We start from the raw sequence: 17,066 nt of genomic DNA, 5'->3' as shown, positions 1-17,066 counted from the left end.
TGTGTAATATAGTCCAGTTATTGGAGCTCTGCACATCAATGCAGTTAAATCATTTAGGTATAAGTTTTGTTTGAAAGCGCTGCCATGTCTCCCACTGTGCAAATTGAATGTAAGTATACTTGTGGCTAGCTGCATTCACTGCTTCACATCCACTTTAAAAAAAAACAAAAAACTTTTTTGATTAGAATTAGTGTTGGGCGAACAGTGTTCGCCACTGTTCGGGTTCTGCAGAACATTACCCTGTTCGGGTGATGTTCGAGTTCGGCCGAACACCTCATGGTGTTCGGCCTTTTAAGTTCGGGTTCGCCCCGAACTTCTGTATGCCCCCGAACAGGGCCGAACAGGGCCCCTGTTCGGGCGAACAGGGCCCTGTTCGGCCGAACAGGCCGCAATACGGCCCCCCTATGGGGTCGCAGGCATAAGGGGGGAGCATGCCCCGATCGCGGGGGGGGTCGGAAATTCCCCCCACCCCCTCCGCTAGCGCTCCCCCCTCTGCCCGCTTCCCCATTCAAAAGTTTCAAGAAGTACCTGTATAGCGGATGGCCTGGCAGTGGGCGGCACTGTGGAGTGAGGAGGAGGAGGAGTCCGGAGAGTGACGAGTTGAGGGAGGCCGGGCAGCGGGCGTGAGGTCAGAGAAAGGGCGGAAGTTCCGCCCTTTCGCTGACCTCACGCCCGCTGCCCGGCCTCCCTCAACTCGTCACTCTCCGGACTCCTCCTCCTCCTCACTCCACAGTGCCGCCCACTGCCAGGCCATCCGCTATACAGGTACTTCTTGAAACTTTTGAATGGGGAAGCGGGCAGAGGGGGGAGCGCTAGCGGAGGGGGTGGGGGGAATTTCCGACCCCCCCCGCGATCGGGGCATGCTCCCCCCTTATGCCTGCGACCCCATAGGGCCCCCAAAATAGGGATGTTCGGGAAGTTCGGGGTTCGGCCCGAACATGCCGAACATCTCGGCCATGTTCGGCGAACTTTCCCGAACCCGAACATCCAGGTGTTCGCCCATCACTAATTAGAATTAGCACATAATTTGCATCTGTTTTGTATTCAAGGCATGTATTTAGTTCCAGAGGGGCTCTGCATTGCCTCTGTAGGCTTGCAATTCAGGTGCATCCTTGAGCACTGTCACTTTTTTGCCTGTTTACTTAGCCACTGATAATAATATTAGGGTAGGACATAAGACTGTGACTATGGTAGGATTAGATTGTGAGTTCCTCTGAGGACAGTCAGTGACATGACTATGTACTTTACAAAGTGCTATATAAACATATAATAATAATAATAATAATAATAATAATATGGTAGGGCATTAGGCTATGACTATGGTAGGTTTAGATTATGAGCTCCTCTGAAGACAGTAAGTGACATGATTATGCAGTCTCTAAAGTGCTGCAAAAAAAAAGCAATTGCTGTATAAATATACAATAATAACATGGTAGGACATTAGACTATGACTATGGTAAGATTAGATTGTGAGCTTCTCTGAGGACAGTTAGTGACATGACTATGCACTCTGTAATGTGCTGCAGAGGATGTCAGTGGTATATAAATACATACATAATAATACAGTGGGACAGTAGACTATGACTATGGTAGGATTAGAGTGTGAGCTCCTCTGAGGACAGTCAGTGACATGACTATGTACTCTGCAAAGTGTTGCAGAAGATGTCAGTGCTACTGTGTATACACACATAATAATAATAATAATAATAATCCAGTGGGACATTAGGCAACGACTATGGTAGGATTAGATTGTGAGCGCCTCTGAAGACAGACAGTGACATGACTGTGTACTCTCAACGTGCGGTACGTGTACCCCATGGGGTACGTCTGATGGTTTCAGGGGGTACTCGGGCTTGATGTACTTAACCAAGAATAACAAATTTAGAGTTTTAGAAAATGATACATCTTATTTAATCAACACCAAATTAGTATTTTAGCTAATTAAAAACAATAGTAAATGCTTGGAAATTGTTTAGAACCAATTATGTACTACGATTAAATATACATTTAGGGTTTTAAAAGGGGTACATACCAGCAAAATGTTGAGAAGCACTGCTGTAGAAGAAGTCAGTGCTTCATAAATACATAATAATAATAATAATAATAATAATATAGGACATAAGACTGTGACTATGTTAGGATTAAATTGTGAGCGCCTCTGAGAACAGTCAGTGACATGACTATGTACTCTGTAAAGTGCTGCAGAAGATGTCAGTGCTATATAAATACATAATAACAATATGGTAGGACATTAGACTATGACTATGGTAAGATTAGATTGTGAGCTCCTCTGAGGACAGTCAGTGACGTGGCTATGTACTCTGTAAAGTGCTGCAGAAGATGTCAGTGCTATAAAAATATCCAATAACAAAATGGTAGGACATTAGACTATGACTATGGTAAGAATAGATTGTGAGCTCCTCTGAGATCAGTCAGTGACATGACTATGTGCTGTCTAAAGTTCTGTAGAAGATGCCAGTGCTATATAAGCAGTTCATAATAATATGGTAGGACATTAGACAATGACTATGGTAGGATTAGATTTTAAATTCCTCAGAAGACAGTCAGTGACATGACTATGTACTCAGTAAAGTTCTGCAGTGCTATACCATATGACTATGGCAGGATTATAACCTCCTCTGAGGACAGTGAATCAAGTAAAGTGTTTTATAAATACAAAATAATAGTAATAATAATAATAATAATAATAGTAATATTTACCTTCTTGACTGATTTGATCTAATACAGATTGCAGATTGGGACATTTTTCCTCAGTCTGTAGCACATAAAGGGTTTCCCAGAATTGTATCACAGCCTCTCTTCCCATATGAAAAATATCTTTCATGATGATCCCAGCAGCTTCATTGCATTGCCTTTTCAAAGCCACAGAGTCCTAATTACAAACAAGAATTAGAATGGCCAGTGTTAGACTTACAATTATCTCTGTGGAAAAGCTTAGTGAACATTTGTAAAATGTGAGATACCTGTACATGCATACAAATAAGATGTACATTTCTTCTGGCACAAAATGAGCCATAAATTACTTTTCTCCCATGTTGCTGTCCCTTACAGTAGCTAATAAATATATGTCAAGTTTTTGGCTAGTCCATCTCCTCATAAAGGATTTTCAGTATTTCCTATTCTTTACAAAAGCACTATCTCCAGACAGATAGATCTATGCAAAAAGGCCTCCCCTATGCTGCTATTGCAGCCTCCTAGCCGCAATAGCAGCATAGGGGGCGATATTATGGCTGGGAAGGCGAAGACTCACTCGCGTTCCCATGCCTGTCGGCCGGTGACAACCAAACCAGAAGTGTTCGCGGGCGTGTCCTGGAGCATCGGAGCGGGCTGCAAGGGCACCGATCAGCTGCAGAAGGCTGAGGGAAGCCCCAGGTGAGTAAATCTCATTTTTTTAATAGACTTAAGGATCACTTTAAAGTGTGTGCCAGCACTCAAAACTCTACTCACTCCTTAACAAACAGAAGAGCCGGCCTTAACAATCTGCAATAGCTGGCAGAGGGATGTGTAAAGGACATTTACGGAGGGACAGTGGGAGAAGGTACTGACACTGGCTAGTAAGTCATCTATGTCCATGCGAGGACAAGATATTTGCGAGGTAGTACTACACCCCTGAAATATTGAGCGGGATGTTCCACGGTACCTCGGCGTTGTGTTGGCGATGTGGAGTGGGAAGGGCTGACATTCTGCACATCTTTTGGGGATGTAGGGAGTTAAAGGGGTTTTGGGGAGATGTTGAAAAGTACATGCACTTGATTACAGGGGTAACACCCCCAAAGGACCTCACATTCTTTCTCCTGAATTGTAATGATTGGCCAATTAGAAAATATAAAAAAATTAATTGGTGAGATTCATGGTAGGATCCTCATAGCAAAATACTAGATATCCACCCAAACCCCTATGGTAAGGGAGTAGTTTGAGGAGCTAGAGGAGGTCTGGAAAATGGAAGATCTCACCAGTTATGTGCGGGGTGACAGAGAGGGGCATAAAGAGAGGTGGAAACAATGGCAGGAGTTTAAAGACTCAAATGCAAAACGGTGGTTGGTAAGGGGATAAGTGGGTCAGTAACCGCTGAGGCAACGGGTGCCCCCCTGAGGTTTGGTGACAGACTATCCGAGCTCCTGCTCTCTCCCAAGCACGCTGGCTTTCACGTTCTCATCGCTGCCCGTTAGTACACGGATCTAAGCTCCTGTGATCAATGACCACCGGCATCAATAAAATGCCGTGGTCATTGATAAAATGAAAGTAACATCTACAGTGGGATGCAATAGTTTGGTCAACCTTGTTAACTATCATGATTTTCCTGTATAAATAGTTGGTTGTTACAATAAAAATGTCAGATACTGTAAATATATCATATAGGAGACACAGACCGTGATATTTGAGAAGTGAAATTAAGTTTATTGGATTTACAGAAAGTGCGCAATAATTGTTTAAATAAAATTAGGCAGGTGCATAAATTTGGGCACTGTTGTCATTTTATTGATTCCAAAACCTTTAGAACTATGGTAATTAGTGGAACTCAAATTGGCTTGGTGGTGAAAAAAACAAGATATAGATCATTTCTCTGTGATAAGTAGTGATAAAGTTATTAGCAAATGAAAGGGAGGAGCACTGAAAGGTGAAAATTGCTTTGGGAAAAATCTAGACCCCGATGCGCCGCTACTGCTTTTAAGTCAAGTACAGCAATGTCCCTATTATACAGAACTTGGGCATCTGGAAGTCTCAACTAACCGGAATGCCTGAGAGGGATAACGGGGGCAGAAACCAGAGATGAGCAGAAACTACATCAGTGCGAATTTACGCATCATAGTTCGCATCTACGAATCGTAGTTCGTAGGTGAAGTTTCAAAACTACGTGTACGGATTTACGTGTAGCGAAGTACCACTACACGTAGCTTACGCCCACTAGGCGTAGTTAACATGTGTATTGCGTAGTGAACTACGAATGCATTACTTGCGTCTAATTTTCCGCGTGCGATTGTATGCTTACAAATTTACGCATTGGAAAGGGGAATGTACGCATAGAAGAGTTCCCGGTATAAGCATTTAAATAGGAATTAATGCGTAAAATTTTCTGCATGCGGACATAAGCATCTGCATACACTACGCTTCGCACTACGTGTAATTGCGTATTTTTACACGTAGTCTACGAAATGCATACAAAGCGAATATTTGATTTCAAAGCTGTAGTTTGGCGAAGCGTAACTGCGTAAAACTACGCGTAGTTCCAGCGTAGCGAAGTTGGTTGACTACGACCATCCCTGGCAGAAACTTCTTACTGATAGGTGACATTAAAGGAAAGTTGGTGACAGGATTACAGAGGCTGCCATCTTCATTGTCTAATAAACTGTGCCAGTTGCCTGACATTGTGCTGATGCTCCGCCTCTAATACTATAAGTCACTGGCCCAGAATGAGCATGCAGTTTAGATGCTGTGACTTTGGTGTGACATCACTGGCTGCATGCTTGTTGCAGGGGCAACTAAAGTCAAAAGCTCAGCATTAATGCTGAACAATTGGCATTGTTTATATGGGGATGAAGATGGCAAACTCCATATTCCTCTCACTTCAAATTGTTCCCTTTATGTGGAACCTTTGGCTCAATTAGAGTCAATTGTTATCACTAGTTCCAGTATTTATTTATATATTTATTTATATAGCGCCGACATATTACGTAGCGCTGTACAGAGTATATTGTCACTAACTGTCCCTCAAAGGAGCTCACAGTCTAATCCCTACCATAGTCCTATGTCTATGTATGTATCATGTAGTGCATGTATCATAGTCTACGACCAATTTAGGGGGAAGCCAATTAACTTATCTGTATGTCTTTTTGGGATGTGGGAGGAAACCGGAGTGCCTGGAGGGAACCCACTCAGACACAGGGAGAACATACAAACTCCTTGCAGATGTTGACCTGGTTGGAATGGGACCCAGAGCTGCAAGGCGAGAGCGCTACCCACTACACCAACGTGCTGCGGTACTGTATTCATTTTTTTTTTAATTCAAGATATTCAGGAAGCTGGACTGTCAAATTTAATGGATTAATAAAGTAACTTTTAATTGCTTGAGGCTGTGATTTCCGCCAATGCCAGTTTCCGTTTTTCCAATTCTGCGATTTCTGATTTTCGGTTTTCAAAAAGTATTTAATAAGTAATTTTTTTTTGCATCCGAGAATGCAAAAAAATAAAATAATAAATAAACAAACAAAACATAGAGATCGGAAAAATAGAAAATCAATCTTGTTAAAAATTACCGCATGATCTGATTTTTGCAGAAAAAATCTGCAGTCTCTGATTGGTCCAATGCTTCCGAGTTCTGTGATTGGGCTAAAATTTTAGAGTTGCTCTAAATTGTATTCCCGCAGAATTCTGATTTCTGATCTGATTCAGATCGAAAATGCAGATTCCCGTTTGGAAATTTCAATTCCGCGGAATCCGAATGAGCATCGCCAGTGCTAACATTTCTGAAACGATGACTGTTAGGTTTTTTAACCCAACAGTGTCTCGGGTGTTTAGAGAGTAGCAGCTGAGAATAAAAAAAAACTTCAAGCGATAAGGACTATTCTAATCGCGATAGGTTGGTGAACTAGGGAGATGAAAGGCGAGTAGCTCGCATAGTCCACGGTAATACAAGGGCAACAACACAAACTACAGCTGAATTCAATGCAGGTGCAACACAAAGCATATCTTAATGCACTTCAAGACAGACTTTGCAAAGGATGGGCTTTAGCAGCAGGAGATCATCAGGAGTGCCTTTGGTATCGAAATAAAATAGTAAAAGACGCCTTTTGTTGGCCCTTGCCACCGTGCTTGATTGGTCTCAAATTGGTTTGAGGAATATCAATCAGAGTTTAACCTGCTTCCATGGCCAGCTCCTGACCTCAATCCTACTGAGCATTTGTGAGACAAAGTTGAAAGATCATTCAAAGCTTGGAAATGGCACCATCCTATCTGGCCCAGCTTAGAGATGCCACAATGCCTGCATTGACCAACATTTCTCAACAACGGAGTCCATGCCAAGAAGAATATCGGCTGTTATCAAAGCTAAAGGTGGACCAACTCGTTATTAGAGGGTGTCTTTAACTTTTTGGCCGCTCAGTGTGTATACTGTATCAAAGATTTATGTTGGTTTCTATGCACATCTGTATTTTCTCACCATACTGAATATATAACATTAATTCTACAATAAACAACGGGGTCAATGATGCTGTTTTTAAGGTTTCTCAGCTCACCTGCTGGAGCGTGGTGATCCTAGATCTAAGATAGTCCAATATTTTTTCAATGCCCAAAGATTCAATTATGTTTTTAAGATCATCTGCGAAATAGTCAGTTATCAACCGCAGTTCCGAGTCTTGATACCGCGACAACTTCTGGTGAAACGTTTGGCCATCTAAATAGAGATGAAAAAATATTAATACAACCGATGGCATGGATATTACTTACCGCAATTAATCAGGACAGCTCTGTCCCTAAAACTATAAATCATGAGGTCCCCCAGCAAAACATTAATGGAGCCCAGCAATGTTCGCACCTTTTCCCTTGTGACCCTCAAAGCTTGGGAGCCTATCTTACAAGAATCAAAAAGCAAGGGTGGACATCATAATCTTCACTCCCAGGACAAGTGTAGCCACAAAAACACCTGGTCTGAGCGGTGGACCTCTTTATCAGAGGGAGTAAAGTAGTACCGGTTTAAGGGACTCTGAGGCCCTGGGGAAAAATTAATGGCGGGGCCCCCTGCTTGAATACCCCCCCTCCTGGCGATTACCTCTGCTCCCCGGGGCCCTTGCTAACGAGCTGCAGCAGCAATTACTCACCTCTTCCGGCGGACGGCACAGTCCGGGCACTCTTGCCATATTGTCCTCCATCTCCTCTATTATCCAGCTGGCGTGCGTTATTTGTAAACACGCGCTGGGTCATAGAGGAGGTGGAGGACAACATGGCAAGAGTGCCCGGACTGTGCCGTGCGCCGGAAGAGGTGAGTAATTGCTGCTGCAGCTTGTTAGCAAGGGCTCCGGGGAGTAGAGCGAGTGGGGGAGCAGGCATCATTTAGCAGAGCCGGCGGTGCGGGGCCTCTGCAGAGGTCGGGGGCCCGTGGCAAATGCCCCCTTTGCCTCTATGGGAGCGCCGGCCCTGGTAGTAGTTGGGGCACCCTTACAGCTCTGGGCCCCCCTGTAGTTACACCCCTGTTTGGAGGTGTTTAAATTCTGACTGAAAGCCCACCTATTTTGTCTGCCACTCACATGGCTTTATCATCTGTGACAAAACCCACCGCACCACTAATAACTGAACGTAGACATGCTATGTGCTTTAAAAGGCTAGGGAGAAAAGACTTTCACAAATGTTATTGCTATATTGACTACCATTCATTGATTGGAGTCTTATGAAGCATTCATATCGGTTTTGACATTGCTTGATTTAAGTACATCTGTCTTTAGTTACCTGTGCTCAGTGGCGGTTCCAGCTTCCAATTGGAGGGGGGGGGGGGAGGGGGCAAAGGTAGCATGATGGCTGGTTGATCAAGCCCATTTGGATAATCAAAATTGATGTTTGTATGGAAAGCTTTATTGCCTAACTCAGGTGATGAAATTAGGCTAACTAGTTCAACTAGTTCAGCAATCATAGGAACCAAATGTAAGCATCACAAACAGAACTCAGAGCGGATTGTACAAATGATGGTGCTATTTTTGAAGAAACGTTACCTACAGGTGTACTTGGCTAGTTGGCTGGCATGCTTTAATCCTTACTTGATAACAAGCTGCTCCTGTGTGGACATATCACAGGCAAATAAATACTGCCACCAGCCTATATCACACTGACTGTCCAAATCATTATCCCTTTTCAGGGAAACTTGTACAGGGGGCCTATGAGTAGTACCCCTTACTCATTTCTACAACAGTAACGGACAAGGAGGAATATGGAGGCTGCCATATTTATATCTTTTTAAGCAATACCAGTTGCCTGGCTGTCCTGCTGGTCCTCTGCCTCTAGTACATTTAGCCATAGACCCTGAACAAGCATGCAGCACATCAGGTGTTTCTGATCGCTAACCTGCTGAGAGCGGCTGAGCGATGCAGCACATATCCGGCATTCTGGGGATCAGAGCCGGGATGCTGCGGACCAGCAGGTAGAAGATGCTGTCTTGGAGGAAGCAGAAGGAGGTAAGCGTAGTGCCTGCAATGTACAGCCCGAAGTGTCTCTCCTCTCTGGTCCGGTTTAGCATACACAAGTCGTGGGGAGGGGGCATCCTCGCAATGTACTGTTTCAGTTGGCAAAAGGTCTAGAACCAGCCATGGTTTAACCTTAAACCCTACACACTTCGCTTGTTAAAACAAAACAGGCTGGTGTCTCGCTTCTTCTACAGAACTGGCCCTAGAAGGCTTTTACTCTGAGGTCCACTGAGCAGCAGCTAGTGGCCTGGCCTGCTCCATCTGCTTTGCAAACTACTATGAAAGATGTCAACGCTATATAAGTGCATAACAAATATAGTTATAACTTATTTATCACTTACCTTCAGTAACTGCTTCACTACTAGATTCAGCCATCTTGTCTAGCAGTTACATTGCTTAAAGGGAAAAAATAAATAAAATTAAAGTTTCTGTAAGAGGTGTCTTTTAATGCATCTAAATCAAGAGTAAAGAAGTACTGTATAGAGTATCGTAGTGACATATTACATATCACCTATTAACAACCTTTATGTGATGCCTGGGTGTCTGATAGGTCATGTAGAATCATGTGGTCAGACTAGTCAGCTGATAAATTTGCTGTGATCGCTTCCTGCTTTTACAAATGATTTATAAATCTGTCTTGAGCCTGGTATACAATTTCAATTTTGATTGGCCAATAAAAGGCTAATTTTACTTTCTACATTTAGTATGAGAGCGTTCCTATACAATTTGCTCAAAGTCTTTAAAATCCGTTGGACCTCATTCTACATGGTGGTGTTAAAATTGGTTAGGGATTGGCCAATTTAAATTGAATGTGTGCATATACCCCTATTGAACTAATTTCTGGCCTTTCCATAAGTTCTCACACACATGGGCATTATTTATTAATAACCTTGTAGATGAAATGCATTACAGATAATACAAAAATTATGAAGAACGATCAAAACTCAACAAGATGAATTTCTACAGCTGATGACATCAGACTTGGAGAAGCCACCGTATTCAATGCCAAGCTGCAGCAGATAAAGAAAAACATTTTGGGATACATAAAATGGGAAATTCATTTTCAATATACTAGTATGCAAAAAATGTGTGTATGGAGTCAGGCAGTTCTGGACTATGGGATAAAAGTTTTGGTAACCATGTTACATGGTACATGAAGTACAAAGTAAAGCAACCAAGTAACAAAGATATACATTAAAAGGGAAATAAAAACTCAGGATGCTACCATAATACAGTATTTCCCCTGTGTAGCTCTCTAGTAAGGCCACATCTGGAATATGGAATTCAGTTCTGGGCACCACATTACAGGAAAGATATTGCAGTCTTAGAGCAGGTGCAGAGACCAGCAACAAAATTGATACGAGGGATTTCCATCTCACTTACCAAGAAAGGTCTGGAGAAAAGGCGTCTTGGAGGAGGTCTAATTAACACGTATAAATACATCAGAGGACAATATAAAAGCTTGGCAGATGAGCTTTTTGTCCATAGGCTTTCACAAAGGACTAGAGAACATAATCTGCGCGTGGAGGAACAACGTTTTAGCCATTTTTCTAGGAAAGTTTCTTTACAGTAAGAGTGATTAAAATGTGAAGTGCATTGCCATAGGAAGTAGTTATGGCTAATTCTATATCTGCGTTTAAAGGGACACTTAAGTCAGAAATAAAAAATAAGTTTTACTTGCCTGGGTCTTCTACCCACCCCCTCCAGCCGTCCTGTGCCCTCGCAGTCACTCATTGAGCCTCCGGTCCCCTGCCGCCAGCTAGTTTCGTTTTCGCTGACAGGCCTTGACAGGGAGTCGGTGGGCTTTCTGCACCTGCGCAGGTCTGGCCACGCATATCCTTCTTCATGTTCCTGTCCTCAATAGCGTCCTGCACAGGAGCAGGACGCTATTGTGGACGGGATAACGTGAAGAAAAATATGCGTGGCTAGACCTTACGGCCTTGGCAGTGAAAACTGGACTAGCTGGCAGCGGGGGACCGGAGGCTCTGTGAGTGACTGCGAGGACACAGGACAACTGCAGGGGGCCTGTAGAAGCCCCAGAAAAGTAAAACTGATTTTTAATTCCTGGCTTAAGTGTCCCTTTAAGCCCCCCTTAAAGGGACATTTAAGCCAGGAATTAAAAATCAGTTTTACTTTTCTGGGGCTTCTACCGGCCCCTTGCAGTTGTTGCTTTCCTTGTGTTGAAAGACATCCATGGCTATCATTACTAGGTAATGCCCAGTGGTGTTGATCCAGGGATTTTTATCTGGAGTCATAAAGGAATTTATTTCCCTTTTGGGGCAAATTGAAAAATGCCTTGTTATGATTTTTCCCCCTCCTCTGGATCAACAGGGATATGTGAGGGAGTGGGCTAGTGCTGTACTTTATTTTCTGGTTGAACTTGATGGACTTACAGTATGTCTTTTTTTTAAACCAAATGATTACAGCAGATTCCCCAGAATCTGGCACCAGGCGGGGATCACCTAATGCCAGATATACATGTGCTTGCTGGACAAAAAAACACAAACCTACATCCATCGATCCTGCATCACCTCGGGCTCCTAGCGGCTTTCCAACTTCCCCAGTGCACGGAAGCCGGAGTGTCAGCTGAACTGCATCGGGTCACGTGATACGCCAACTTACATGCATGGACGCCAGAAGCTGCTAGGAGCCCGCAAGGTGACGCAGGACGTCGCTGGGGGATCAGGATTGGCTCAATGAGTATTTTGTGGACTGCTGAGAACACCCTAAAAAATGTCCTGTTATCCATCACACATGCCAGTTAAGGGGCCCATACACTTACCGATTTTCCCGCTGATATACAGGCGATTCGATCACTGGGATCAAATCGGCTGTGAAATTGTTGCGCACACGCTGACCGAACGATCGATCTCCATCCGAAGTCGATCATTCCCGACGATTCCCGTTGTTCCGTCCGTGCGGAAGATTTCGCTCGATCGGCGCGGGTTGGAAGTGCGTTGATAGCGGCGTTCCAATGCCCGACGACCGACGCTAGCGGCTATACATTACCTGCTCCGGCCGGCGCGAGTCCCCACTCTCTCCGCTGTCTCTTCTCCGCTCTGGGTTCCGGGTTTCGGACAGGCTGGCTACTTCCTGTCCAGGCAGGAAGTTTAAACAGTAGAGCGCCCTCTACTGTTTAAACTTCCCCAGACAGGAAGTAGCCAGCCTGTCCGAAACCCGGAACCCAGAGCGGAGAAGAGACCGCGGAGAGAGTGGGGACTCGTGCCTGCCGGAGCAGGTAATGTATAGCTAGTGGGGGGGGGGGGGGGGGGGGGCAGCGGCAGCTACACAGATTGTGATCGGTTTCACAATCGGTTTGCAGTAAGGCTGCTTTCCCACCAGGACGTTGCGCTTTAGGGGACGTTATAGGTCGCATAACGTGCCCCTAACGCAACGCCTGGTGGTGTTGTAGGAGGACGTTACCAAGAGCCGCGTTATGCAGCTCTCGATGTGCCTTTTTGTGCTCTGGGATGCGGAGACCACGTGATCCGCATCACGTGGTCCCATCAGCCAATCGCCGCACAGAGCGGCCGCTCCTGGAAAGTAAACACTGCACCTCACAGTGCAGTGAATATTAATTAGCCATGTGGCTGGCCGCGGAGGAGAGGAGGGGAGACCTCCTCCTTCAACATTACTGAACATGTGCAAACAGTCTAATGCGGCTTAGCTGCATATAACGCACAGCATGCCCCACTTTAAGTTGACATCCAGCGTTACAATGTATCGCAACGTGGGCACTAAACATCCCATTTAGTTTTCATTGCTGTGAGTGCTGCACTAATGTGCACCTGTAACGTCTTACTGTGAAAGCAGCCTAAAGGCAGCCATACGATCCCTCTCTGATCAGATTCGATCAGAGAGGGATCTATCTGTTGGTTGATCTGATGGCAAATTGACCAGTGTATGGCTACCTTAAGTTGAGACTTCTGGTTGCCTGAACGCCTGATAACAGGGACTCTGCTGTATGTAACTATGTAACAAGAACTATCCTCAGCAGTGGCCAATGGCCACTGGCCAGTCCTTTCACATTCATCCTGCCTAAGATCAGAATCTCCCGGCTGCTCAGCTATCACAAGGCTGTAAAAACAATAGTAAACAATATTGTCTGCTGGTAAGTAAAACAAATGACTCAGTACTAGGTTATAGGTGTCTGAAGTAGCAGTAGCTAACAACAAAGCTTCTGCTTATTCCCGCTTGTACAATGCATGGGCTGTTTGTTCCTGTTGTCAGACACGCACTCTCTACAGCTGTATGCAGATTGGACTTCCTGCAATATCAACTGCAATATTTTACCTGTATGTTGTAAATACTGGTGTTTATAATGACTGTATGCTTTTAATGAAATAAAATGAAAGGTCTAATTCAGGCGTACGTTAAAAAGGGGCGCTGGGAAAAAAGGGCGCCGGGTTTTAAACGATAAACATGGATAACGTTTAAAAATATAATGTACTATATTTCGTTTAAAAATAATGTTTTATAAAGTTATAAATCATTAAATAATGTGCAAGAAATTGGCAATTGTGAAAACGTTAATCTTCCGTTTAAAAAGTGAAACGTATAATAACGTTTAAAAAAAAATAGTAAGTAACCCTCCCTGTACCTACCCCTAACCCCTAGACCCCCGTGTTGGTGCCTAAACCTAAGACTCCCCTGATGGTGCCTAAACCTAAGACTCCCCTGGTGGTGCCTAAACCTAAGACCCCCCTGTTGATGCCTAAACCTAAGACCCCCCTGTGATAAGCATTATTAACGTGTGAAAAAAAATATTGTGCTGTTTTTCGTTTAAAAATAATGTTTTAAAAAAGATTGTACTGTTTTTCGTTTAAAAATAATGTTTAAAAAATTATAAATCATAAAATAATGTGTAATCATGAGAAGCAGTTATAAAACAGTAAAAGTCTCCGGGCGCCGCTTATAAAACGTTATTTTTCTCCGGCGCCCTTTTTTCCTGTCGGGCGCCCATTAAACGATATTTATTATGGGAGTGAATGGCGGCGCCCGATTTGTCCACTTGCCTCAGGCGCCCGAATTTACTGTTACCCTAATTCAGACCCTTGTTTTTTTACAGAAAAAAAAAACATTGGGGGAAATGTTATCAAACTTTGCCCTGCACAAAAATCTATGAATGACGTCTAAATAATTTTTGCATTAATATTTTTTTTTCTATTATGTTGCAAACTTCTCTTCCTGTACCAATGCCAATTGCAGTTTGGCTAAATAGAGATAAGCGAGTCTGTGTGCCCCTTATTCAGTAGTGATGAGCACACATTTTTCATAAAGTTGTAATACAATACTAATATACTCCTAGAGCTTTCATATACCGTAAATATCAAAGAAAGAGAAGGACATCTTGAATCCTCACCTGTGTGTTTGCTTTACATACCTAAGCTGATTTGAACACATTCAAATCAGGGAAAACAAGAGTGAAAAAAACCGAGCGCCCAGTCTAGTAATAGTTTTTTTCAAAAGTGGAATTAGGATGAAATAAAAGTTATACTCACAAGTCAAGGTTACCACAAAGGCAACCACTGAAACAGCAGGTGGGGAGAATTGTTACCTGACCCCACTCAGGTTTAAAAAGTCGCTCTCTATAGATAGGAAAAAATTGGGGATACACCCCTCCACCAAGGGTGGACTAAGATATTGAAATAGCAGGGATAATAGAGGCGCCAAATAAGTATGAAATCGGTTAAAAGCCGTCTAAAAGGAGGGAAATGGGTGGATTCACCTCCCCCAGATACACAAATGACCAGGCTAGTTCAGCCGTAAGATCTATAAATATATTTATTTAAAACAATTCTCCAATAGTGATGCTATTACGGAACTTACGGCTGAACTAGCCTGGTCATTTGTGTATCTGGGGGAGGTGAATACACCCATTTCCATCATTTTAGACGGCTTTTAACCGATTTCATACTTATTTGGCGCCTCTATTATCCCTGTTATTTCACATTCAAATCAGGAGACAGCGACTGTCCCTACAACTAAATAAAAGTCAGAAGTAGTAGTGTACAAAGAAAGTGTGACTCTATGCAGTCCAAGAAGAACACCCCCCAACCACCCTCCTATTAGCATCTCCAATTTAAAGAGGAACTCCAGTGAAAATAATGTAATAAAAAAAGTGCTTCATTTTTACAATAATTATGTATAAATGATTTAGTCAGTGTTTGCTCATTGTAAAATCTTTCCTCTCCCAGATTCACATTCTGATATGTATTACATGGTGACATTGTTACTGTGGGCAAGTTATGTAGCTGTTTCTAGCTGTTCTGTCTGTTACAGACAGCTAATAACAGCTATTTCCTGTCTGTGAACATTGTTACATTGTGGCAGTTTGCCAGCAGTACCGCGGTATTCAGAGGTTCTTGTGGGAGGGGTTTCAGCACAAAATCAGTCACACAGCGCCCCCTGATGGTCTGTTTGTGAAAATCATTGTATTTCTCATGTAAAATGGGGTATCAGCTACTGATTGGGATAAAGTTCAATTCTTGGTTGGAGTTTCTCTTTAAGGAATCTTATTTTCCTGTCCCCACCAAGGAGATGGGCCTGGACTTATTGGGCCTGATTCACAAAGCGGTGCAAAGTGTTTGCACGCCTGTGAAAAGCCCTTTATCACGCCTAAACTCAGTTTAGGCGTGATAAAATGAAACTCGCGCGAAATCCCGCGCGCAAAGTTTTGCGGCGCAATCGCCTGATGCACGGTGCAGTTCGCGCGATGTGCCCATTAAACCCTATGGGCGCTGCTCGCGGAGTTGCGCGATTGCGCGTGCAAAACTTTGCGCGCGGAACTTTGCGCGCGATAAAGAGCACAAAACGTGCTAACTCAGTGGTGCAAAGCTTATCACGCCTAAAGTCTTTTAGGCGTGATAACTGAGTTATCACCGCTTTGTGAATCAGGCCCATTGTCTGAATACCTGCCGTCCGTAACTGAAAGTAACATGTAAGTGTTAAGATTCCTCCTCTCCAGGTGAATTCCAGTGTAAGGAGAGGCATTTCTCTGCCGTGAAACTACTCTGAAAAGAGTTGTCTGATACACACTGCTGGTAGGACCGCCCCTGGCTATACAAGAGAATTTATGAGGAAAACTTACCTTGGTGTTTGACCCCATCAGTTAGCTGTATACCTGGCTGCTCACTTGACCACTCCTCTATCTTGGCTGGTGCTGATATGATAATCGTTCAGATCTACAGGTGTCAACAGTCTCTTACTTGCTCCTCAGGTGACGATAGGACAACATTCTAACTTTCAAGAAACCTGTTAGGTAGCTTTCAGGGTCCTTTTCCACTGAGAGCGATTTGCTTCAAATCGAAAAATGCTAGCGATTTTTTAAAAAGCTCTGGTTGCTTTTTTAACATAGGAATCGTGAAAAGTATTTTTCACTATCGTGATTCAATTTTTCCATAAAATGCAGTCACGTTTTTGGATTCATTTTACCTGCAATTGTGCTTAATGTTAAAAGATAAATGCAAAATCGCAATCGCATAACTAAATTGATGAAAAAACGCAACCGCTTGCATTTGTGATTTTCTTTTGCAATTGCTAGTGGAAAAGAGCCACAGCTGATTTTTCTGAATATCTTTCAAAACACCAATTCACTAAGGCTGCTACCGCATTGAAATGTAAAATTACTGATGCTGTAACAAAAAATCTGCCGATACCGATGCTGTTACAAAAAATCTGCCCCTGTAATCTCTGCGCCTGATGCAAATGTTTCAGCTTGCTTCATGAGAGAACCGTCCCTGGCCAATAGGATCGAGTTCCAATCCCCGACGGGTTACATAAGTCTAGAGGTGTGTATGCACCATAAGGCACGCTCCTTCCATACCTCTAATCATGCCCCCACCACTCCCTTAACCACTCATACCACAAAAATTTAAA

General features: G+C 43.5%; 1 protein-coding gene across 1 annotated transcript in view; it reads right to left on the bottom strand.

Moving 5' to 3' along the window:
• Positions 1–17,066, bottom strand: part of LOC137532013 (NACHT, LRR and PYD domains-containing protein 3-like) — an 86,899-nt gene that overhangs the window by 63,692 nt on the left and 6,141 nt on the right. The window contains exons 2-4 of the mRNA XM_068252101.1: positions 9,530–9,583; positions 7,254–7,411; positions 2,722–2,893 (exon numbers count right to left, since the gene is read on the bottom strand). Coding sequence (XP_068108202.1) covers positions 2,722–2,893; positions 7,254–7,411; positions 9,530–9,563 — 364 coding nt within the window. The 5' untranslated portion in view covers positions 9,564–9,583. The remainder of the gene's footprint in view (positions 1–2,721; positions 2,894–7,253; positions 7,412–9,529; positions 9,584–17,066) is intronic.

This window comes from Hyperolius riggenbachi, chromosome 9, assembly GCF_040937935.1.
Source record: "Hyperolius riggenbachi isolate aHypRig1 chromosome 9, aHypRig1.pri, whole genome shotgun sequence".
NCBI lineage: Eukaryota > Metazoa > Chordata > Amphibia > Anura > Hyperoliidae > Hyperolius > Hyperolius riggenbachi.
This window is presented reverse-complemented; position numbering and strand designations above follow the sequence as displayed.